The sequence below is a fragment of the Eulemur rufifrons genome, chromosome 4 (assembly GCF_041146395.1).
Source record: "Eulemur rufifrons isolate Redbay chromosome 4, OSU_ERuf_1, whole genome shotgun sequence".
NCBI classification, from domain to species: domain Eukaryota; kingdom Metazoa; phylum Chordata; class Mammalia; order Primates; family Lemuridae; genus Eulemur; species Eulemur rufifrons.
In genome coordinates this window covers 84,035,469-84,058,849 of record NC_090986.1, presented here as the reverse complement: position 1 = coordinate 84,058,849, position 23,381 = coordinate 84,035,469, and the positions used below count along the sequence as shown (strand labels likewise).

Sequence of the window (23,381 nt, the reverse complement as noted above, 5' to 3'; positions counted from 1 at the left end):
GAGGGACGCTGTCCGAGGGGTGGGGGAGCTGATCTTACTGTACGAGGGACGCTGTCCAAGGGGGTGGGGGAGCTGATCTTACTGTACGAGGGACGCTGTCCGAGGGGTGGGGGAGCTGATCTTACTGTACGAGGGACGCTGTCCGAGGGGGTGGGGGAGCTGATCTCACTGTACGAGGGACGCTGTCCGAGGGGGTGGGGGGAGCTGATCTCACTGTACGAGGGACGCTGTCCGAGGGGTGGGGGAGCTGATCTCACTGTACGAGGGACACTGTCCGAGGGGTGGGGGGAGCTGATCTTACTGTACGAGGGACACTGTCCGAGGGGGTGGGGGGAGCTGATCTTACTGTACGAGGGACGCTGTCCGAGGGGTGGGGGAGCTGATCTTACTGTACGAGGGACGCTGTCCGAGGGGTGGGGGGAGCTGATCTTACTGTACGAGGGACGCTGTCCGAGGGGTGGGGGAGCTGATCTTACTGTACGAGGGACGCTGTCCGAGGGGTGGGGGGAGCTGATCTCACTGTACGAGGGACGCTGTCCGAGGGGTGGGGGGAGCTGATCTTACTGTACGAGGGACGCTGTCCGAGGGGGTGGGGGAGCTGATCTTACTGTACGAGGACACTGTCCGAGGGGTGGGGGGAGCTGATCTTACTGTACGAGGGACACTGTCCGAGGGGTGGGGGAGCTGATCTTACTGTACGAGGGACGCTGTCCGAGGGGGTGGGGGAGCTGATCTTACTGTACGAGGAACACTGTCCGAGGGGTGGGGGAGCTGATCTTACTGTACGAGGGACACTGTCCGAGGGGTGGGGGAGCTGATCTTACTGTACGAGGGACACTGTCCGAGGGGGTGGGGGAGCTGATCTTACTGTACGAGGGACACTGTCCGAGGGGGTGGGGGGAGCTGATCTCACTGTACGAGGGACACTGTCCGAGGGGTGGGGGAGCTGATCTCACTGTACGAGGGACGCTGTCCGAGGGGGTGGGGGAGCTGATCTTACTGTACGAGGAACACTGTCCGAGGGGTGGGGGAGCTGATCTCACTGTACGAGGGACGCTGTCCGAGGGGGTGGGGGGGCTGATCTCACTGTACGAGGGACGCTGTCCGAGGGGTGGGGGGAGCTGATCTTACTGTACGAGGGACACTGTCCGAGGGGTGGGGGAGCTGATCTTACTGTACGAGGACACTGTCCGAGGGGTGGGGGAGCTGATCTTACTGTACGAGGGACACTGTCCGAGGGGTGGGGGAGCTGATCTTACTGTACGAGGGACGCTGTCCGAGGGGTGGGGGAGCTGATCTTACTGTACGAGGGACGCTGTCCAAGGGGGTGGGGGGAGCTGATCTTACTGTACGAGGGACGCTGTCCGAGGGGGTGGGGGAGCTGATCTCACTGTACGAGGGACGCTGTCCGAGGGGGTGGGGGGGCTGATCTCACTGTACGAGGGACGCTGTCCGAGGGGTGGGGGGAGCTGATCTTACTGTACGAGGACACTGTCCGAGGGGTGGGGGAGCTGATCTTACTGTACGAGGGACGCTGTCCGAGGGGGTGGGGGAGCTGATCTCACTGTACGAGGGACGCTGTCCGAGGGGTGGGGGAGCTGATCTTACTGTACGAGGGACGCTGTCCGAGGGGGTGGGGGGGCTGATCTCACTGTACGAGGGACGCTGTCCGAGGGGTGGGGGGAGCTGATCTTACTGTACGAGGGACGCTGTCCGAGGGGTGGGGGGAGCTGATCTTACTGTACGAGGACACTGTCCGAGGGGTGGGGGAGCTGATCTTACTGTACGAGGGACGCTGTCCGAGGGGGTGGGGGAGCTGATCTCACTGTACGAGGGACGCTGTCCGAGGGGTGGGGGAGCTGATCTTACTGTACGAGGGACGCTGTCCGAGGGGGTGGGGGGGCTGATCTCACTGTACGAGGGACGCTGTCCGAGGGGTGGGGGGAGCTGATCTTACTGTACGAGGGACACTGTCCGAGGGGTGGGGGAGCTGATCTTACTGTACGAGGGACGCTGTCCAAGGGGGTGGGGGGAGCTGATCTTACTGTACGAGGGACGCTGTCCGAGGGGGTGGGGGAGCTGATCTTACTGTACGAGGGACGCTGTCCGAGGGGTGGGGGAGCTGATCTTACTGTACGAGGGACACTGTCCAAGGGGGTGGGGGGAGCTGATCTTACTGTACGAGGGACGCTGTCCGAGGGGTGGGGGAGCTGATCTTACTGTACGAGGGACGCTGTCCAAGGGGGTGGGGGGAGCTGATCTTACTGTACGAGGGACGCTGTCCGAGGGGGTGGGGGAGCTGATCTCACTGTACGAGGGACGCTGTCCGAGGGGGTGGGGGGAGCTGATCTTACTGTACGAGAGACGCTGTCCGAGGGGGTGGGGGAGCTGATCTTACTGTACGAGGGACACTGTCCGAGGGGTGGGGGGAGCTGATCTTACTGTACGAGGGACGCTGTCCGAGGGGTGGGGGAGCTGATCTTACTGTACGAGGGACGCTGTCCGAGGGGGTGGGGGAGCTGATCTTACTGTACGAGGGACGCTGTCCGAGGGGGTGGGGGAGCTGATCTTACTGTACGAGGGACACTGTCCGAGGGGTGGGGGAGCTGATCTTACTGTACGAGGGACGCTGTCCGAGGGGGTGGGGGGGCTGATCTTACTGTACGAGGGACGCTGTCCGAGGGGGTGGGGGAGCTGATCTTACTGTACGAGGGACGCTGTCCGAGGGGGTGGGGGAGCTGATCTTACTGTACGAGGGACGCTGTCCGAGGGGTGGGGGGAGCTGATCTCACTGTACGAGGGACACTGTCCGAGGGGTGGGGGGAGCTGATCTTACTGTACGAGGGACGCTGTCCGAGGGGTGGGGGAGCTGATCTTACTGTACGAGGGACACTGTCCGAGGGGTGGGGGGAGCTGATCTCACTGTACGAGGGACGCTGTCCGAGGGGTGGGGGAGCTGATCTTACTGTACGAGGGACGCTGTCCGAGGGGTGGGGGGAGCTGATCTCACTGTACGAGGGACGCTGTCCGAGGGGTGGGGGGAGCTGATCTTACTGTACGAGGGACGCTGTCCGAGGGGTGGGGGGAGCTGATCTTACTGTACGAGGGACGCTGTCCGAGGGGTGCGGGGGCTGATCTTACTGTACGAGGACACTGTCCGAGGGGGTGGGGGGAGCTGATCTTACTGTACGAGGGACGCTGTCCGAGGGGGTGGGGGAGCTGATCTTACTGTACGAGGGACGCTGTCCGAGGGGTGGGGGGAGCTGATCTCACTGTACGAGGGACGCTGTCCGAGGGGTGGGGGGCTGATCTTACTGTACGAGGGACGCTGTCCGAGGGGTGGGGGGAGCTGATCTTACTGTACGAGGGACACTGTCCGAGGGGTGGGGGAGCTGATCTTACTGTACGAGGGACGCTGTCCGAGGGGTGGGGGAGCTGATCTTACTGTACGAGGGACGCTGTCCGAGGGGTGGGGGAGCTGATCTTACTGTACGAGGGACGCTGTCCGAGGGGGTGGGGGGAGCTGATCTTACTGTACGAGGGACGCTGTCCGAGGGGTGGGGGAGCTGATCTTACTGTACGAGGGACACTGTCTGAGGGGTGGGGGAGCTGATCTTACTGTACGAGGGACACTGTCCGAGGGGTGGGGGAGCTGATCTTACTGTACGAGGGACACTGTCCGAGGGGTGGGGGAGCTGATCTTACTGTACGAGGGACACTGTCTGAGGGGTGGGGGAGCTGATCTTACTGTACGAGGGACGCTGTCCGAGGGGTGGGGGGAGCTGATCTCACTGTACGAGGGACGCTGTCCGAGGGGGTGGGGGAGCTGATCTCACTGTACGAGGGACGCTGTCCGAGGGGGTGGGGGGAGCTGATCTCACTGTACGAGGGACGCTGTCCGAGGGGCTGCCAGGAGGTGGCTCCGACTCCCGCTACCCACCATGCCGAGAGCTCCCTCTCCCCACGCTGGGCGGCGCCGACCCTCAGCAGCTCGCAGTGTGAGAGGTACGAGGGGCTCCGCCTTCCTGTGCTGTGAGGGGCATTTGGACCTCACTCATTTCTACAGTAACTGCTCGTGCCGCTTAGCTGCTTTTAAAATGCATCATTCATATTTTTCTTACTAATGTATAAGGCATCCTTATGAAATAAAACCATAACCCTCTTTCTTTAATATACGTATAAATATCTTTTTCCAATTTTCATTTTTTTGTTTTAATTGTTTTAGAGATGCAGTCTGGCTCCGTGGCGCAGGCTGGATGCAGTGGTGCGACCTCAGCCCCCCGCAGCCCCCGCGACCCTCCCTCCGCGGCCCCCCAGCGCGGGGCTGCAGGCCGAGCAGAGCCAGGCCCGGCTCCCAGCACCGGCTCCGCGGCGCGTTCTCCGCCTGGGCGACGCTGGGAGGGCTGCAGCTCACTCTCTCCCTTGGGAAAGGTCAGGACGAACTCTCACTAAAGTGTGACAAGGAGAACACTAATTTCATTTCTTTGATTTTTTTTTTTTTTTTTTTTTTGAGACAGAGTCTCACTCTGTTGCCCAGGCTAGAGTGAGTGCCGTGGCGTCAGCCTAGCTCACAGCAACCTCAGACTCCTGAGCTCAAGCGATCCTCCTGTCTCAGCCTCCCGAGTAGCTGGGACTACAGGCGTGCACCACCATGCCCGGCTAATTTTTTCTATATATATTTTTAGCTGTCCATATAATTTCTTTCTATTTTTAGTAGAGATGGGGTCTCGCTCTTGCTCAGGCTGGTCTCGAACTCCTGAGCTCAAACGATCTGCCCACCTCGGCCTCCCAGAGTGCTAGGATTACAGGCGTGAGCCACCGCGCCCGGCCTCTTTGATTTTTTAAGTAGAAAATTTCCCTGCTTATTAAAACCAGAAGAGAGGCTTTCCTAAAATATGGAGAAGTATATATAGCAGGGGGAAAATTATCACAGACCTACTAGTCTCCCAGGAGAAAATCCTTAAAACCTTGCTATATGTGTACTTCTAACCTCTTCACTCATTTTCTTCTGCACGCAGTTAAAATAGTACCATGTCTAACTTTTAACAGCTTTGAGAGATGATTCACGTACCATACCACTCATCCACTTAAAGTAGACAATTCAATGGCTCCTAGGACATTCAGAAAGTTACGCAAGCATCGCCACAATCAAACTTACAACAATTCGCCACCCCCCCCCAACAACCCTGCACCTGTAAGCCCCCACGCCCCGCCCCCAGCCCCCGGCAACCACTGACCCACTTTCTCTGTCTCTGTGGATTTGCCTGTCACAGCATTTCGTATAAATGGAACCACACGGTATGTGGCCTTTGTGTCTGGCTTCCCTCACTGAGATCATGTTTTCGGGGTTCATCCACACTATAGTATGAATCAGCCCTTCATTCTTTTTTACAGCTGAATAGTATTTCATTGGATGGATATATCACACTTTGTACATCCATTCATTAGCTAATAGACAATTACATTCTTAATACTCACTAACTATCACGAATAACGACCCTTGAACCTACGTGTACAGGTCTGGCTGGCAGAGCGGGAGGTCTGTCCACACCAGCATCACCACGTGCACGGGAGACGCACACGGTGCCACAACGCTGTGCCAGCTGTGACGTCACCAGGCAACGGATTGTCAGCTCCATGATGAGCCGATGGGACCACCATGACACGTGTGCCGTCGCCAACCACAATGTTGTGACGCAGCCACGACTGTGTTGAAAAAGTGGGGGGAGGGGAGCTAGATGGAAATAAGGTTTCCGCACGTCACACGAAGTGTCACACACTGACTCCGGCCGGCTCTGACGAGCTACGTGTGTGTGACACCCAGGGCGACCCCTGACAAGCTACACACAGCAAGATACTCAAAAACATGGCAAATAAACCTAAATGGGACCCTAGAACATGCAAGTAACCCACAGGGACATGAGAAAAAAGAAAAAGAGGAACAAGAAACACAAAACAAAAAGAAAACAAATAATAAAATGCAGATTTAGGTCCTAACGTATCAATATTTACCTGAAATGTAAATGGTCTAAACACCAATTAAAAGACAGAGATTGGCTGAGTGGACTTAAAAAAAAAATCATCCAGACAACATGTTGCCCACAAGAAACTCACCTCAAATACAACAGCATAAGTAGGTGGGAAGCAAACATGTGGAAAAGATATACCGCTGCAGACTTTAACCAAAATAGCAGGAAGGACTGTGTTAATAACAGGCAAAGGAAGGAAAATTACTAAAAACAAAAAGGGTATTATATAATGATGACAAGATCAATCCACCAGGAAGACAGAAGGATGCTAAATGTGTGCACCAAGCAAAAGACCCCAAATACATAAAGCAAAAACTGACAGAGAGGAAATAGACAAATATCCAATCATAAGTGGGGACTTCAACACCATCGCCCTCAACAGCCGACACCACCGCTGCAAGAACACAGACACGTGAACCACGCAACGCACCGGCAGCTCTGCGGACACACAAAACACTGCACTCGGCATCAGCAGAACATACATTTTTCCCCAAGTGACTTTGAGGCATTTACCACAGGCCATAAAACAAACCTCAACAAATTTACAGAACTAAAAATCATACAAAGTGTTCTCTGACCACAGTGGAATCGATCTAGGAATCAGTAACAGAAAGACAACAGGAGATCTCCAAATGACTGGAAATTAAGCAGCACTTCTAAACAATCCATAGGTCAAAGAGGAAGCATCAAAGGAAATTTAGAATGAAAATAAAAATATATCATATCAAAATACATGAGATGCAGCTAAAACCATGCTGAGAGGGAAATTTATAGCACTAAACGCTTATAAGAGAGGAAACATTTCAAATCAATAATCTACATTCACACCATGAGAACCCAGAAAAAGTAAAGAAAACCCAAAGCAAGCAGAAGGAAAGAAATAATAAAGATAAGGGTAGAAACCAATGAAACTGAAAACAGAAAATTAGAGAAAATCAATGAAACAAAGAACTGGTTCTCTGAAAAGAATAAGAAAATGGCCAACCCCCTAGGAAGACTAACAGAGGGAAAAGGGAAGATAAGACGCAAAGCGCCAGTATCAGGAATGACAATGACGCAGGGAGGGAGGTATCACCACGGACGCTGAAGATACTACAATGATAAAGGAAGACCTCAAACAACCATACACACGCGAAACTGACAACCAAGACAGAATGCAACAATTTCTCCAAACCTAAACTACCACAACTCGACAACATGAACTAGATACTTTTAATAGTTCTGTAACTATTAAACAAATTCAATTTGCAATTCAAGCAAACTCCCCAAAAAGAAATCTCATGACCCAGATGGTTTTACTGAAGAACTCCACCAAACATTAAGGAAGAATTAACATCAATTTTATATAACGTTTTCCAGAAAATAAAGAAGAAGAGATACTTCCAAAATCATTTTATGAACCTGGTATGACTCCTAATACCCAAACCAGATAAAAAGTATATATAAAAAATAGAACTATACACCAATATCTCTCATGCACTTAGACCCAAAAATCCTCAATAAATTAGCAAACTGAATGCAGCAATGTATAAAAAGAATTATATACCTAGACCAAACAGGATTCAGTCCAGGTGTGCAAGGCTGGTTCAACTTTCAAAATTCAGTCAGTGGCCGGGCGCGCTGGCTCACGCCTGTAATCCTAGCACTCTGGGAGGCCGAGGTGGGTGGATCGTTTGAGCTCAGGAGTTTGAGACCAGCCTGAGTAAGAGCGAGACCCCGTCTCTACTAAAAATAGAAAGAAATTATATGGACAGCTAAAATATATATAGAAAAAATTAGCCAGGCACGCTGGCGCATGCCTGTAGTACCAGCTACTCGGGAGGCTGAGGCAGGAGGATCGCTTGAGCCCAAGAGTTGGAGGTTGCTGTGAGCTAGGCTGATGCCACGGCACTCTAGCCCGGGCAACAGGGTGAGACTCCATCTCAAAAAAAAAAAAAACAAAACTCAATCAGTGTTATCCACCATGTCCACTAGCCAAAGAAGAGAAAGTACACGACCATATCAACTGGTACAGAGAAAGCATCTGACAAAATCCAATGATAAACACGGTCAGCAAATGAACAGAGGGCAACTTCCTCATCTTGACAAAGAATATTTGTGAAAACCTCCAGCTAACGCCATGCTCGAGGGTGAGAGGCAGCCGCCCCGCAGTCAAGAGCAAGGCAAGGCGCCCTCTCAGGGGACCTTGCTCAAACGGCGCTGGGAATTCCAGCCAGTGCAAGACGGCAGGAAAATACCTGACGCGTTCACATTAGAAAGGAAGAAATGAAGTACACCTGACAGGTCTTAGTGTTCAAACTGGTTCCAAAAGAAATTTCTACAAAGTCTACTAAGTTTGGACCAGTTGTATCCTTACTGCAAGAGACGTAATAAATGTAGCCTCTGGAGACACGTAAGGGACAGTATTTACGTGCATAAATTACAGCATATTTGCTTAAAACAAACCCGAGCTTTTAGTCCTATGCCACAGGCAAATTCCCCTGCACTTCACAGGGCACCTCGACTTCCCAGTCCTGTCAATTTTCTGGCTGGCGTCCTCGGAACGTATTTTACACGCAGCGTAACCTACACCCTTCTGTGCTCGCGGGCCTGTGCCACGTGAACTCTGAACATCTCTCTGGAAAAAGGTACTAAAGAGGACTTTTCTACACAAATGACTTTGAACTAGAACAACAAACCGTGTCTTACCTGGCGGAGGCGCCGGCTCCTGCCTGGATGAGAGTCGGCAGGACGGCTATGAACAGCCCCAGCTGCACGTCCTGCGTCACCAGCATCCCCAGCAGCACCGTGCTGTAGTCAATGTCGCCTGCGCGGGGAGAGAGGTGACTGACGACACAGGGTCACCGCAGTTAACGTCCGCAGTCAACAGGCAGTCGTGCGCATTTCCAGGATAATTCAAATAATCTGGTACTTGAGACTTTAAAATCTCAGAGAACACGGAAGCACTTTAATGACTAGAAACTTTTTGTGACGCAAATCACCAGAGTGTTTTATTTCCACTGCTTACTGAACTGCCAAGCCCCTACAAAGACTAACAAAGGGAAAAGAAAGAAGATGCAAAGAGCCAACGTCAGGAATGGAACGGGCCAGCACCAGACCCTGCGGCATCAAAGGATGATAAAGGAATACTACGAACAATGCTCCGCGTGCAAAACTGACGACCGAGGCAGAACGGAACGCTCACTGGAAAAGCCGATTCCAAAGAGACGACGTGGGACTATCCGGAGACGACAGGCTTGGACAGTCACGCCAGCCTCACTCTGTGCCCCAGAAACACACGGAGCAGCTTCGCCTCTGACCTGTGCGCCTCCCCCGAGCTGCCCCAGAGAGGCGGCCCCAGCCCGTCCGTCCGTGTCCCACCCGTGCGGCCCCAGCCCCGCCCCAGTGAACACCCCTCCCGGCGAGGCACATGCAGGCTCGGTGGACAGACCGGACAGAGGCTGTCACCGTGCCGGCTGGCAGGAAGAACGGGAAGTGCCCCGTCTTTCATGAATTCAACACAGTGCACACGCCTCCAAATGGCTCCATGTTGATCACACAACACTGGCCTCGGACTCTTCAAATGTGCTTCTGAAAATTAAACTGGCAGCCCCCCACCCCAAAACAAGGTATTTTTTATTTTTAAAAAAACTATTGGTATTAACAGATTTTTAAAGACCAGTCTCATAGAATAAGCTTATATAAAAAGCAGAACTCAACAAAAACAAAAACCCTTACTGCCAGCAGAAATCTCATCTGATGACAGGTCCAGGCGGCCCTTTCGGGGGGCCTGAGGGACTGCCACACGGACAGAGTGGAGCCGCTGGCGAGCGAAGCACCTCGGCTGCACCCCGAGACGCGCTGACCGGACGGTCACACCAGGCTGAGCAATTTTTGTGGGACTGTGGATAAGTCAAAAATTTGTGTTATTTTTGAATATTTGTTCTGTCATGGAACCAATGCAGGGCAGACAGCTCGAAACAGCAGCCAAGTGCTTGCGAAGGACGTGGCTGATGAACGCACAGCACATCGATGGTTTGAGAAGTTCCGTTCTGGTGCTTTAATCTTGAAAATGAGCCAGGCGGGCGACCTGAGACCAAGGTGGATGAAGATGAGCTGAGAGCTGTAGTAGAAGCGAATCCATCTCAACCTCCGTGTGGATTAGCAGCCAGGTTTGACGTCACTGTTCCAACAATATTCCAACAATATTGTTCCATTTGAAACAAATCAGCAAGGTAAAGAAGCTGGATAGATGCTTCTGCATGAATTAAATGAGCGTCAGGAGAGAAATCGTCTCCACGCTTGCCTTTCTCTGCTGTCACTACATAAAGGAAAACCATTTCCACGCCGTACTGTTACGTGATGAGAAATGGATTCTTTTTGGCAATAGCAAGCACACGGCACAACGGCTGGATAGAGATGAAGCGCCGAAAGGCAGTCCAAAACTGAACAGTCATCCAAAAAAAGTTAATGATGTGCGTCTGGTGGTCCCGTGCTGGTATTAGGCACTGCAGCTTCATGAAACCTCGTCAATCCACGACTGCGGATGTTCACTGCAACCAGCTGGATGAAATGAGGAGGCTGCTGGCGATGAAGCAGCAAAGAATGGTCAAGGGAGACAGCACAGTCCTCTTGCAGACAACGCTCGACCACATGTCGCACACACAGCGCTGCTCAGACCACAGAGGCTGGACTTGGAAACTCTCTGCCATCCTCCGTGTTCACCAGACCTCGCACCAACTGTCTACCACGTCTTCCAGGCTTTGGACCACTTCTTGCAAGGAACAATATTCAGTTCTCAACAAGCTGTGGAAAATGCCTTTTGTGATTTCATCGCCACTCGCTCTCCAGGCTTCTTTGCTGCTGGCATGAACAAGCTACCGTGAAGATGGCAAAACTGTGTCGATAGTCTAGGTGCATACTTGGTTAATTGTACTGCTTCTTGTTTGAGATATACTAAACTATACTTTTGATCCGAAATTGGACATTTCATATATAATTACCTAATATTAAAAACTGAAGACTCATCATTTCTTTTTTTTTTTTTTTTTTTTTTTTGTTGAGACAGAGTCTCACTTTGTTGCCCAGGCTAGAGTGAGTGCCGTGGCGTCAGCTTAGCTCACAGCAACCTCAAACTCCTGGGCTCAAGCAATCCTCCTGTTTCAGCCTCCCGAGTAGCTGGGACTACAGGCATGCACCACCATGCCCGGCTAATTTTTTCTATATATATATTTTTAGCTGTCCATATAATTTCTTTCTATTTTTAGTAGAGGTGGGGGTCTCGCTCTTGCTCAGGCTGGTCTTGAACTCCTGAGCTCAAACGATCCGCCCACCTTGGCCTCCCAGAGTGCTAGGATTACAGGCGTGAGGCACCGCGCCCGGCCAGAGCCTCCATGTTTCTTACACGTGCTGTCCTATCTCCTGTCTGAACAGATTCCTTCACGTATGTTTCCCGTGTTGCAAGCATGCATGGGGAATTCATTTTGTGACTGCTGAGATTAGTAGCTGCCTTTTCCAGCAAGAGATTCCTCACGAGTGCAGGCGAGCCCAGGTGTGAGCTGCTCTCACACTCGGTCCCTCTGGGGTCGGCCCGGTCAGGCTTTGTTTAGGTCTCACGAGCGGATTTACCTGCGGCAGCCCACAGGGACGCGTGGACCAGCCCCGGGGCAGGGGCAGCTGGTCCAGACACCACCGGGGCCGGGGGGCCGGGGGGGTGGGGGGTGTGGGGGGAGGCTGCACCCATGTCCCGCTGTTCCCGTGGGTCCAGGGGAGGCAGCAGAGTTTTAGGGGGTTTCTCACCCTCCTTTCCCCAGCGGAAAGTCCCCCAACTCCTGGGTCATGCAGGGAGCACGTAGGGAGCACGCAGGGAGCACGCAGGGAGCACGCAGGTGGGCCAGAGCCCAGCAGCCCCCGCTCCTGCCCGGGGCAGCGTCGCTCTGCTGGGGAGGCGGCTGCACCGCTGCGGTTTTCTCTGCTCGTGCTTTCTCTCCCGCTCCTGTGTTCAGTGCGGTGAGGATCCACGTGAAGTTACGTGACATTCTGGCCCTGTATTTTACTACCACAGAGCATGGTGACAATTCACCTGAGCAAGAAGGGGTCGTGCTGCCAGGGCTCCCCACGGCAGCCCCAGCAAGCCCGGCTTCACCCCCAGGGCAGACAGAGACGCCAGCGTCTCTCAGATCAAACCACAGCCGAGAAGAAGAGTCGGCGACACCTTCGATCACCAAAGCACCTCGACTGCATAGGAAAGAAGTACCAGGAGCCTGTCGATGCCCAGGACTTGCCAGGACTGACGAGCAAAACAGTGGCACTCGCCTCGCAAGCCCCCCGCCCAGGGCCTGCCCAGGGTGGATGGCCTCTTTCCACCTCGGTCACTTCCCTCTGGCCCTGCACCAGCCTGCAGGGCTCGCGGGGCGGGCGCTCCTCAGTCCAGGGCAGCAGCGGAGTCTGGAGAAGCCACCTCTGGGGGACGTCCGGCTCCCGGACATGCCCGGACATCCCGCCCGCCCGCAGGGCCCAGGAGGAGACAGCCCCCCAGCCCCCCCCGGCCTGCGACCATGAACTCTCGCCACATGAACAGCAACTCCACGTGTTGGAACACGCCAGCACCTACCTTCTTTGTCTCCCCGGGCGCTGCCCGCGAGGAAGCGGGACACCAAGGGTGTGCTGGACAAGGACAGGCAGGTGGAGATGAAGACGCTCTGTGTGGGTCGGATCTGTAACAGGTGTCCCCACAGCAAGCCGAACGCGACCATCAGCAGGGTCATGCAGCACGGCCCTTGCAAGGAGATCTTCCACACCTCAGAGAGAGCACACCGCACACGTGAGTGACGACACGCAGCCTCCTGCCTTGCACCATACACAGGTCACACGTGTGCGTGTCCAGTAAAGGACACACACCTGATCGTTTACGGAGCGACTCCGGGGTCACACATCCAGCGTCACATCCTTGACACCACAAACACCTGACACGGCTTACGTGTGCCGGGCATCGTCACAGGGGCTGTCGCACACGCACCACACACACGTGACATCACACACGAGCGTTCTCCCCCACAGCTGCAAACAAACAGAACCTCACCTCAGAGGCCGGGAGCGCCACGTCCCGCACTTTCAGATGACACCAGTGAGGCGCACAGACGTGCCACAGCTTGGCCAACGTCACCCGGAGCCACGCAGCAAACAAACCCTGAGTCACCGACACTCAAACCAGCACTTACGAGGTGCCAGGAAGGCCCCAGGCCAAACCCCCAAAGAAACTGGCTGCGACCCCAACCCTCGAGGGCTTCCATCTACCTGAAGAGACGAGGTAACAAACACCAGCTGGTGTCTAGAAAACATGAGCATCACGTGCTGACACAGGAATTAGGCTGCAGCTCACCTGCTCTGCTTCCAGCACTCGCCTGAGCCCACCCTTCGCTGCGCCCCCGGCACGGCCAGCGTGCCACACGCACCGGGCACCCAGCTCCAGGCCCCCCGCCGAGCGTGACAGTGGGGACCCGGCAGGGTGCGGGGCTGCACACAGCGCCTGGCGCAGGCTCCCGGGGTTTCTGAGCAGAGACCACGTCACACTGCAGGGCTTGGGGTGCAGGTGGCTGCTCCTGTAGGAAGTGCTCACCAGCTGGGACGCAGGCCTGACCCTCGAGGGACACCTGGGCTTCGGGCCTAGCTCTGTTGCTAACAAGCTCATACCCTGGGTAGGTGGTAACTCCCTAGCCATAGTCTCCATATCTGTGAAGTGAAAGGGCAAGATTAAGTTATTTCAGGGTCACCACCAGACAAACCTTTGACCACGTCAGGAAGCGTCTTTCCACGCTGTGGCCGGGAGGCCCGGAGCCCACCTGCCCGCGAGGCGAGGTGAGGAGGGGCCGGTGGGAAATGACAGGCAAGAGCTGTCAGAAGCTTCCTGTCCGGCGTGGGGCTCGTGGACTGTTGGGAACGCAGCCCCCCGGCCCCCGGTCAGGGTCTGCATCTGGTGGGACGCCCAGGTGACCTCGCGCACGTGGCGTGCAGAGCACAGCCAGCCCGCGGGCCGTGGCCCTGCGCCCTCTGCCCTGGGACCCCCACCTCGGGGGCCGTCTCTCAAGTTGTTTTCTTCTTCCTTTTCCTACGACTCATGCTTCTGAAATCCCAACACGTAGTCCCCCGGGCAGGGTGTGTCTGTGTCACACTTCACCTCACCCCCGCAGCTTCTGGCGGGTCAGACGTGACAGGAGCTCAGCAAGCGTTTGCTGGGAGAACCAGTAAGACACGAAAGAGAGGAAAATGTAACTCCGCCCCCAGTGACTGCAGCGTCTGTTTAGAGAGAAGCAGAAACTAACAGACTCGTGAGAGAAGATTTGAAGAGGAGTCTAAGTTGAGCCAGGAGAGCACCCGTGAGGCGGAGTGTGACGACTCGCGCATTGGAACAGGGCGCCAGGACCCTCCTCGGCCTCAGGTGAGGGAGTCGCTGTAGACTCCAGTGTTGGGGACGGTTTCTAACCAGACCTTCGGGACATTCTGCTCAAGTCCTCAGAGGGCTTTTCTAGCAATTATTAACATTTCAAAAACCCCAGTGAAATAATCTGTCCGCCAGGAGAGGGAGGCACACGGCTGGAGCCCCCGTTACTCCAGGCCGCGCTAAAGCTGTCATGTGATTACACCTGAGCACTAAATAGGTTACTCAGCGACGCAGTTTGTTGGGTAGACGTAAACCTCCTGCAATCCCAGCCCTGGGACTGAAACGCAGTCAGGTGCAGCCCTGGCGAACCCGAGTGTGTGCTGTGCTCAGGGCCACCGCCAGGTGGCCACAGCAAAGACTCAAGAGCTGGGAGAAGTGACGAGGGCCTGTCACCAAGCCAGGTGCGCGGCGGAGCACTCACAGAAGGGCTCTGACATCTTTCCCACCAGCAGACATCGCCCGCGTCCAGCACACACTTCCTTCCACACCACGTCAACGCCACCAGGCACAGACGCGAGCAGCCGGGGGCGAAGCCCCCAGAGCACGACTTAAACAGCATCAACGCTGGTAGGGCCGCACTGCCCCGCACTGTCTAGACTTATGTTGGCATTAGGTGACATAACACTCTCTCATGTTGTTTAGCTTTGAATACTACAGCGGAGAAAAATATAAATCATGTAAACTCAGAGCCAGAAGAAACTGTACTTTTCCAGATTCCTCCCTGTGTGGGTGAGGACACTGCAGTCTGGGGGGTGGAGGCCTTGCCGAGGCCCCTGTCAGCCGACGGCAGAAGCCGCTTCCCTCCCCGCCCTCCCGCAGCGTCAGGCTACAAACTTCTCCAGGGTGAACTCACTGCACTAGGACAGGGAGCAGCCCCAGGTGACACTGCAGCCACCACCCAGCCTGTCCCCCTCCCACCACAGCACGCAGCCCAACAGAACTGCCAGGATCTAGGAAAGGGCAATTTCCTTTGACCTTTGCCTTCAGGAATTAACTCCCGGGCTTTGCATGCCAGAAGCAAGGAAGGAAGGGGAGAGTTATTCAGGCCTTGTGAGGACGCTTACACCGAGAAGCAGTCAAAGCAAAGTGACGGAGAGGTGAGGGAGGCTTTAACGGAAACGGAAAGAGAGAAGGCAAGGGAAGCAGAAGGTCCTGCGACAAACCCAGGAAATAAATGGGAAAAGAATGTAAAAAAGACGTCAGTGAAACCAGAGCAGCCACTCTTGAAAGCAAATACAAGACTTTAAAAGTTTATTTCTCATTATCATATAACAAAGTATATACTGATTAGCATAGAAAATTTGGAAAATATGAAGAAAAAAGAACTCATCCATGGTTATTTGGTATATTTCCTGTTTTTTTCTCCACATATTTGTGCCTCTTTTAGATTGCCATCGTCATGTTATATGCTCCTCTTTTTTCAAATTGAGCATTGTAACCATTATTTTTGTTACTATACGTCCATGTAATATTTTCATGGCTACTTAGTTTTCCACCAAGTAGTCGTCACAGTTCAGCTGAGCACCAGCTAGACACTCTGCTTCCAATCCTTCCTAAAAACGCTACAATGAGGGCCTGAAAATATTTGCAGGTAAATTTTTGTTTAATGCATATTTGATTCTGTCCTTTGCATAGAGACACAAAAGAACCACTGGGTCAAGGGCTCTTAAGTTAAACAGCTGGACGGCTCTCCAGAAAGGGCGTGTGTTGTGACTGTCACCAGTCTGGTTCCAGAATGTCTGTGTCATCACCCCTCATGGTCATTTAGAAACTTCTGCTAACCTGGTGCCAGCACCACGGCTGGTACTGAGGGCAAGGAGGCGCCAAAGGCAAGGAGGCGCCGAGGGCAAGGGGGCGCCAAAGGCAAGGGGGGGCCGAGGGCAAGGGGGCGCCGAGGGCAAGGGGGGTGCCAAGGGCAAGGGGGCGCCGAGGGCAAGGGGGCGCCGAGGGCAAGGAGGCGCCGAGGGCAAGGGGGGTGCCGAGGGCAAGGGGGCGCCGAGGGCAAGGGGGCGCCGAGGGCAAGGGGGGTGCCGAGGGCAAGGGGGGTGCCGAGGGCAAGGGGGCGCCGAGGGCAAGGGGGGCGCCGAGGGCAAGGGGGCGCCGAGGGCAAGGGGGGTGCCGAGGGCAAGGGGGGTGCCGAGGGCAAGGGGGCGCCGAGGGCAAGGGGGCGCCAAAGGCAAGGGGGCGCCGAGGGCAAGGGGGCGCCGAGGGCAAGGGGGCGCCAAAGGCAAGGGGGCGCCGAGGGCAAGGGGGCGCCGAGGGCAAGGGGGGTGCCGAGGGCAAGGGGGCGCCGAGGGCAAGGGGGCGCCAAAGGCAAGGAGGCGCCGAGGGCAAGGAGGCGCCGAGGGCAAGGGGGCGCCGAGGGCAAGGGGGCGCCGAGGGCAAGGGGGCGCCGAGGGCAAGGGGGGCGCCGAGGGCAAGGGGGCGCCGAGGGCAAGGGGGCGCCGAGGGCAAGGGGGCGCCGAGGGCAAGGGGGCGCCGAGGGCAAGGGGGGCGCCGAGGGCAAGGGGGGCGCCGAGGGCAAGGGGGCGCCGAGGGCAAGGGGGCGCCGAGGGCAAGGGGGCGCCGAGGGCAAGGGGGCGCCGAGGGCAAGGGGGCGCCGAGGGCAAGGGGGCGCCGAGGGCAAGGGGGCGCCGAGGGCAAGGGGGCGCCGAGGGCAAGGGGGCGCCGAGGGCAAGGGGGGCGCCGAGGGCAAGGGGGGCGCCGAGGGCAAGGGGGGCGCCGAGGGCAAGGGGGGCGCCGAGGGCAAGGGGGCGCCGAGGGCAAGGGGGCGCCGAGGGCAAGGGGGCGCCGAGGGCAAGGGGGCGCCGAGGGCAAGGGGGCGCCGAGGGCAAGGGGGCGCCGAGGGCAAGGGGGCGCCGAGGGCAAGGGGGCGCCGAGGGCAAGGGGGCGCCGAGGGCAAGGGGGCGCCGAGGGCAAGGGGGCGCCGAGGGCAAGGGGGCGCCGAGGGCAAGGGGGCGCCGAGGGCAAGGGGGGCGCCGAGGGCAAGGGGGGCGCCGAGGGCAAGGGGGCGCCGAGGGCAAGGGGGCGCCGAGGGCAAGGGGGCGCCGAGGGCAAGGGGGCGCCGAGGGCAAGGGGGCGCCGAGGGCAAGGGGGCGCCGAGGGCAAGGGGGCGCCAAAGGCAAGGGGGCGCCGAGGGCAAGGGGGCGCCGAGGGCAAGGGGGCGCCGAGGGCAAGGGGGCGCCAAAGGCAAGGGGGCGCCGAGGGCAAGGGGGCGCCGAGGGCAAGGGGGCGCCGAGGGCAAGGGGGCGCCGAGGGCAAGGGGGCGCCGAGGGCAAGGGGGCGCCGAGGGCAAGGGGGCGCCAAAGGCAAGGGGGCGCCGAGGGCAAGGGGGCGCCGAGGGCAAGGGGGCGCCGAGGGCAAGGGGGCGCCGAGGGCAAGGGGGCGCCGAGGGCAAGGGGGCGCCGAGGGCAAGGGGGCGCCGAGGGCAAGGGGGCGCCAAAGGCAAGGGGGCGCCGAGGGCAAGGGGGCGCCGAGGGCAAGGGGGCGCCGAGGGCAAGGGGGCGCCAAAGGCAAGGGGGCGCCGAGGGCAAGGGGGCGCCAAAGGCAAGGGGGTGCCGAGGGCAAGGGGGCGCCAAAGGCAAGGGGGTGCCGAGGGCAAGGGGGCGCCGAGGGCAAGGGGGCGCCGAGGGCAAGGGGGCGCCAAAGGCAAGGGGGCGCCGAGGGCAAGGGGGCGCCGAGGGCAAGGGGGCGCCGAGGGCAAGGGGGCGCCAAAGGCAAGGGGGCGCCGAGGGCAAGGGGGCGCGAAAGGCAAGGGGGTGCCGAGGGCAAGGGGGCGCCAAAGGCAAGGGGGCGCCGAGGGCAAGGGGGCGCCAAAGGCAAGGGGGCGCCGAGGGCAAGGGGGCGCCAAAGGCAAGGGGGCGCCGAGGGCAAGGGGGCGCCAAAGGCAAGGGGGCGCCGAGGGCAAGGGGGTGCCGAGGGCAAGGGGGCGCCGAGGGCAAGGGGGCGCCAAAGGCAAGGGGGCGCCGAGGGCAAGGGGGCGCCGAGGGCAAGGGGGCGCCGAGGGCAAGGGGGGGGTCCGAGGGCACCGTGCCGCCTGTCACTGCCCCGCCCACTGTGCTTTGCATCAGCAAAGTACCTTGTCATTGACTCACTTCCAATGCGGCAAGTTTTTCTAGAATAAAACACTGAATATTCAATCTTCACGACATTTCACCCTCTCACAGTTCTGCACATTGGTGGAGGGACCCATATATTAAAGTTCAAACATGTTACTTCTCAAACCTTTTCTGAAATTAGCCACATGAAAGCTAATTCCAGTTATTCACTGAAATTCCACTTTTTCAAACTTAACATTTGTTATCTTTTTAAATTTATGTTCAAAAATGATACCAAACTGAAATATCATATTCTATTCTAAAAATATTTAATTGATAGCCAAACCGTCAATAGATGTTAAAAGTGAACAAACCAAACCATATGATATGAAGTTGCTTAGAGGCAACAGGTCCTTACCTTTCTCAGCTTTTCTGGAGAAAATTCTAAGCCAACAAGAAAAAGAGTAAAAAACACCCCAAATTCTCCTAATGTCTCCACTTGTACAATAGACTGAAAAACAAGAAAATTGAAAACCATATAATTTTATGTTTAGTATATTGAGAATACTTAACCGAACAATCACGTACTTATATACTCTGTGGGAATACCACCAAAAAATACAGTATTTTTTTAAAGAAACCAATTCTTTGAATTTCTTCTATATCTGAAATAATTTTGACTTCCTGATTGTAGATTTTTTCCCCCTTTTCCTGATTAGCTAGAGGAATATTTAATTTCCATTTTATTTTACAAGAACTAGCTCGTGGACTCACCTATTTTCATATTCACAGCTGTTTGACCTTCACGAGTTCCTCCCCTTGGCCTTCCTGGGGCAGGGGAGGCACGAACTTGAGTTTGGTGCTTAACGAACGTCTGGGACGGACACTTTCCCATGACGGCCAGTCGGCCACGCCCAGGGGTTTCTGTTTGTTTTGATTCTCATCTGCTGTTTACTTTGAGGGGATCCCACTGGAGGATGCTGTCCACAGCCGCCACGGTCCCCTACTCACGGCTGAGGGTTTGTGGCGGCTACTGTTTGCTCAGCTGTTTAAAACGTGCAGCGGCCCCGGTGCCATGTCCCAGCGCCCACACGCTGCCCGGCCCCCGCAAGCAGGCGGGGCTGTCGCGGGACAGACGGTGGGAACCCTGTCCTGCTTCTGCCCACGTGTCCTCCTTTCCCTCCGGCCTCCGCGGCCCCTCATTCTCACTGACCCTCGTTCACAGTGCTCTTTCCTGACACCCGCTGCAAACCTGCTCTTTCAAAAGGGGTGTTCACTCCATTTACATGTACTATCGCGATAGCCGTTTGCTCTTACTGCCTTTGTCTTCCGGTTATTAGGCTTCATTGCTACTTTTTTCTCTTTCTTCCCTTTGTAAATCAGACTGTGTAACTTATGACTTCAAAATAATACACTAAAACCTGCATTTCTCAACTTAATCCGTGAAAGTCTATCAGCTTCCTTCTAGGAAAGGACAAATGTTTTGGTGCAATTACAGATGCTTCCCGGCTTACGACAGGCCGTGCCCTCAGGAGCCCACCGCAGTCACAACACCCGAAGTCGAGCCAGCGTAAGCCGGCGACCACCAGTGTCCTTCACCCTTTAACCACGTCGCACTTTTGTTCAGTATGCACTTGGATTTCTATCCTGGTTTATTTATAATTACATCATTTTCCACAATGTTGCTGATTTGTTAAGAATTACAGTATTTACAGTACCCAGTTGTAAATATTACCCGGTCATTTAGCCTTGCTTCTTTGCTAGCCTCACTTCTTGCATATTTTCCCTTAAGAAAAGAAAGGAAAGAGCCGGGCTCGGTGGCTCAGGCGCTTGATCCCAGCACTCTGGGAGGCCGAGGCGGGAGGATGGCTTGAGGTCAGGAGTTCAAGACCAGTCTCAGCAAGAGTGACACGCCATCTCTACGAAAAATAGAAAACTTAGCCGGGCGTGGTGGCGCATGCCTATAGTCCCAGCTACCCAGGAGGCTGAGGCAGGAGGATGGCTTGAGGTCAGGAGTTCAAGACCAGTCTCAGCAAGAGTGACACGCCATCTCTACGAAAAATAGAAAACTTAGCCGGGCGTGGTGGCGCATGCCTATAGTCCCAGCTACCCAGGAGGCTGAGGCAGGAGGATGGCTTGAGGTCAGGAGTTCGAGACCAGTCTCGGCAAGAGTGACACGCCATCTCTACAAAAAATAGAAAAATTAGCCGGGCGTGGTGGCGCATGCCTACAGTCCCAGCTACCCAGGAGGCTGAGGCAGGAGGATTGCTTGAGCCCAGGAGTGTGAGGTTGCTGTGAGCGAGGCTGACACCACGGCACTCTACTCAGGACAACAGTGAGACTCTGTCTCAAAAAAAAAAAGGAAAAGAAATAATTTGTATTCGCTTTTAGTTGCAAATACTCTGGAAGGGAAGTTGGGACAAGGGCAGAAATTTCTCACCTATGGCTTTTTATATTGTTTTGAATCTGTGAAAAATACCTAATTAAAAAATTAAAATAGCCATTCTCCCCATACTCCACTCTGCCACTGGTGAACCCTGCCTTCGGGCACCCCCACGAGGGTCTGCAGCTGCCCTCGGCCCCGTGAACTGCTCCTGGGGGGCCGCTGGGCAAGCCCCCGTCCCCGGCCAGAGCTCACTTGCTGTCCAGACTGCTTTTGTGCGAATCCTGCCTCAGACCTCCCTGTCCTGCCGTCCGGGGAACCTGCGGGGCCCGGAGCCGGCTCAGGCCTGGCGGTCAGCACAGGGGAGGCGGCCTGGGGAGCAGCACCCTCCCGGGTCCCAGCCGCCCCCAGCTGTGCGCCGTCCCCTCCGTGCAGGGCCTCACACCGCACAGCACCCTGTCCCTGCCTGTCCCTGCCTGTCCCTGCCGCTCCCACTTGTGTGCCTTCAGACCACACTCTCAGAAGCCCTCGAAAGCTTGGGGACCCTCCGCCCGCCAGCACTGCCACCCGCGGGCTCAGTCAGCCCCTCCAGCAAACAGCCTTGCTGCCAGCGGCCTCTCCCGGCTGGGGCTTGTCACTAGTTTTCCCACACGTTAAGAAACGCTTAAAAGTTCATTTGATGCAGCATTTTTAGTTGCTCTCAGTGTGTGAAGGGTCTGAATAACCTGGTCCCTCATGTGACTAGAAAAGGACGCTCTAAAACTAACGTGACTTAAAGACACGAACAAGGTTGTCTTTCTGGTTAAGTGACTCCTTCCCCAACACACAGCGACTTCCTTGTGCTTCAGAAAAGATTCCTTATGAAGCCGGAAAGGATGTCTTCTTTTGTACGGTTTCTAAGAAACTTATCTGCATTAATTCAAGTTCAGAACTGTTTAATCTCCGTGAGTATCTCTTGTGTATTCTGTTAACCAGACACTGAACCCGTTAAATGTCGTCCTTACCTTGATGCTGTTCAGTCCTGAGGGTCCCAGCAGTACTCCGCACATGATGTAACCGAACATGGTGGGCAGGCCGATGGCTGTGCACAGCCAGCCACAAGGCAAAGACAGCATTCCTATGGTCACGATGTCCTAGTGTGACAACAGCATAAATAAGCACACAGAAATCCGGTGCGGCAGCTGCGGGAGGGCCGACAGAGCAGCTCCCTGATCCTACCCACGGAGCGGAGGGCAGACGCTGGCGCTCAGACGGGGCGTTTTTACCTCCCAGCACAGGCGCTGCAAACAGGAAGAGCGCACTCTGGGAGCAGGTGAGGGAGCTCCTGACGGCCTCATGGTCACAGCCGTCCCTTGGTTTCCTCAGGGGACTGGCTCTGGGACACTCCCGCACACCCGCCGCCAGACAACGAACTCTCCGGTGCTCGAGCCTGACACAGAACGGCCTGGTCCTTGCAGCCGGCCCCTCCCCCCCACCCCTTTATGTGGTCCCTGCATTACTCAGGGTACCTGACACAGAGTAAATTCTACGTAAACAGCTGTCACAGATATCTTTTACTTTGTATTTTTTATTGCATTGTTATTCTTTATTGTTTTCTTCCTGAATATTTTCGATCTACAATTGACTAAATTCAAGGATGTGGAACTGGTAGATACACAGGGCTGACTATATAGCAAAGTTTTTCTGTTTTGCTTAAGCCCCATAAGAGCACTGTAAGAATTCTGAGGATTAGAATTCCACAGGGTTTTCCAAGGTGGGAAAACGCCAGAGCTCTGTGTCCCCGCCCCCACTGGTTCTCCCCCCGCGTGAAGTCAACGCAGCCATCACCGACCCCTGGGGCAGGCAGGGGGCATCTCGGGTGCTGCAGCTGGGGCGAGTGTGAGGGCGAGAGTGTACACAGTCTCGATGCATCTCCCCAGAAACTGCTTATTCGTTACAAAAGGAGGAAGCACTGACCTCCAGTGGAGAGGCCCACCCTGCAAGGCACCGAGATAAGCAACCCGCAGACCCGAGCCCCCTGTGCCCGTCCCAGCCACACAAGGACAGCGATGCCCCTGAGGATTCGACGCCGTTGGCACCTGCAGAAACCCTGGCTCTCTCTGGCCTTCTTCCTCTCAGCCTGTGCTGGCATCGTCTTTTAGACTACGGTCCCTGGCTTGGTTCCTGTTCCGTACAAACTTCCAGGGTTAGGGAGTCTCGCTAGAGGCCAGGCGATTGCGGGGGCTGCACCCTGTCACCCCTGTGGCCATCACTCCCGAGTGCTGGCCTGGAACCAGGATGCTCTCCACTGCAACGGCCTAACAGCACAGCCCCGGACCAGCCGGTCCCCAGGGAGGACTCAGATCCGAACTCACTCCCTCTGGGGGCACCACTGGAGGGGTCCACACTCCGCACCCCAGCCTAAGCGAAGCCACACGTGACTCCACAGCCAAAACTCTCTACCTTGTAAGGGGCGTTTACTTTAGTGAAAACAGTTTTGAGGTGGCTGAAGCTGTCGTCCCATTACAGTAACT

At 55.8% G+C, this 23,381-nt stretch overlaps 1 protein-coding gene across 4 annotated transcripts in view; it reads right to left on the bottom strand.

The window, feature by feature from the left end:
* TMCO3 (transmembrane and coiled-coil domains 3) overlaps nucleotides 1-23,381 on the bottom strand; it is a 56,083-nt gene that overhangs the window by 20,867 nt on the left and 11,835 nt on the right. For all 4 annotated transcript variants that reach the window (XM_069467808.1, XM_069467806.1, XM_069467810.1 and 1 more), the window contains exons 5-8: nucleotides 21,873-22,001; nucleotides 18,904-18,996; nucleotides 12,622-12,808; nucleotides 8,718-8,835 (exon numbers count right to left, since the gene is read on the bottom strand). In XM_069467808.1, coding sequence (XP_069323909.1) covers nucleotides 8,718-8,835; nucleotides 12,622-12,808; nucleotides 18,904-18,996; nucleotides 21,873-22,001 — 527 coding nt within the window. The remainder of the gene's footprint in view (nucleotides 1-8,717; nucleotides 8,836-12,621; nucleotides 12,809-18,903; nucleotides 18,997-21,872; nucleotides 22,002-23,381) is intronic.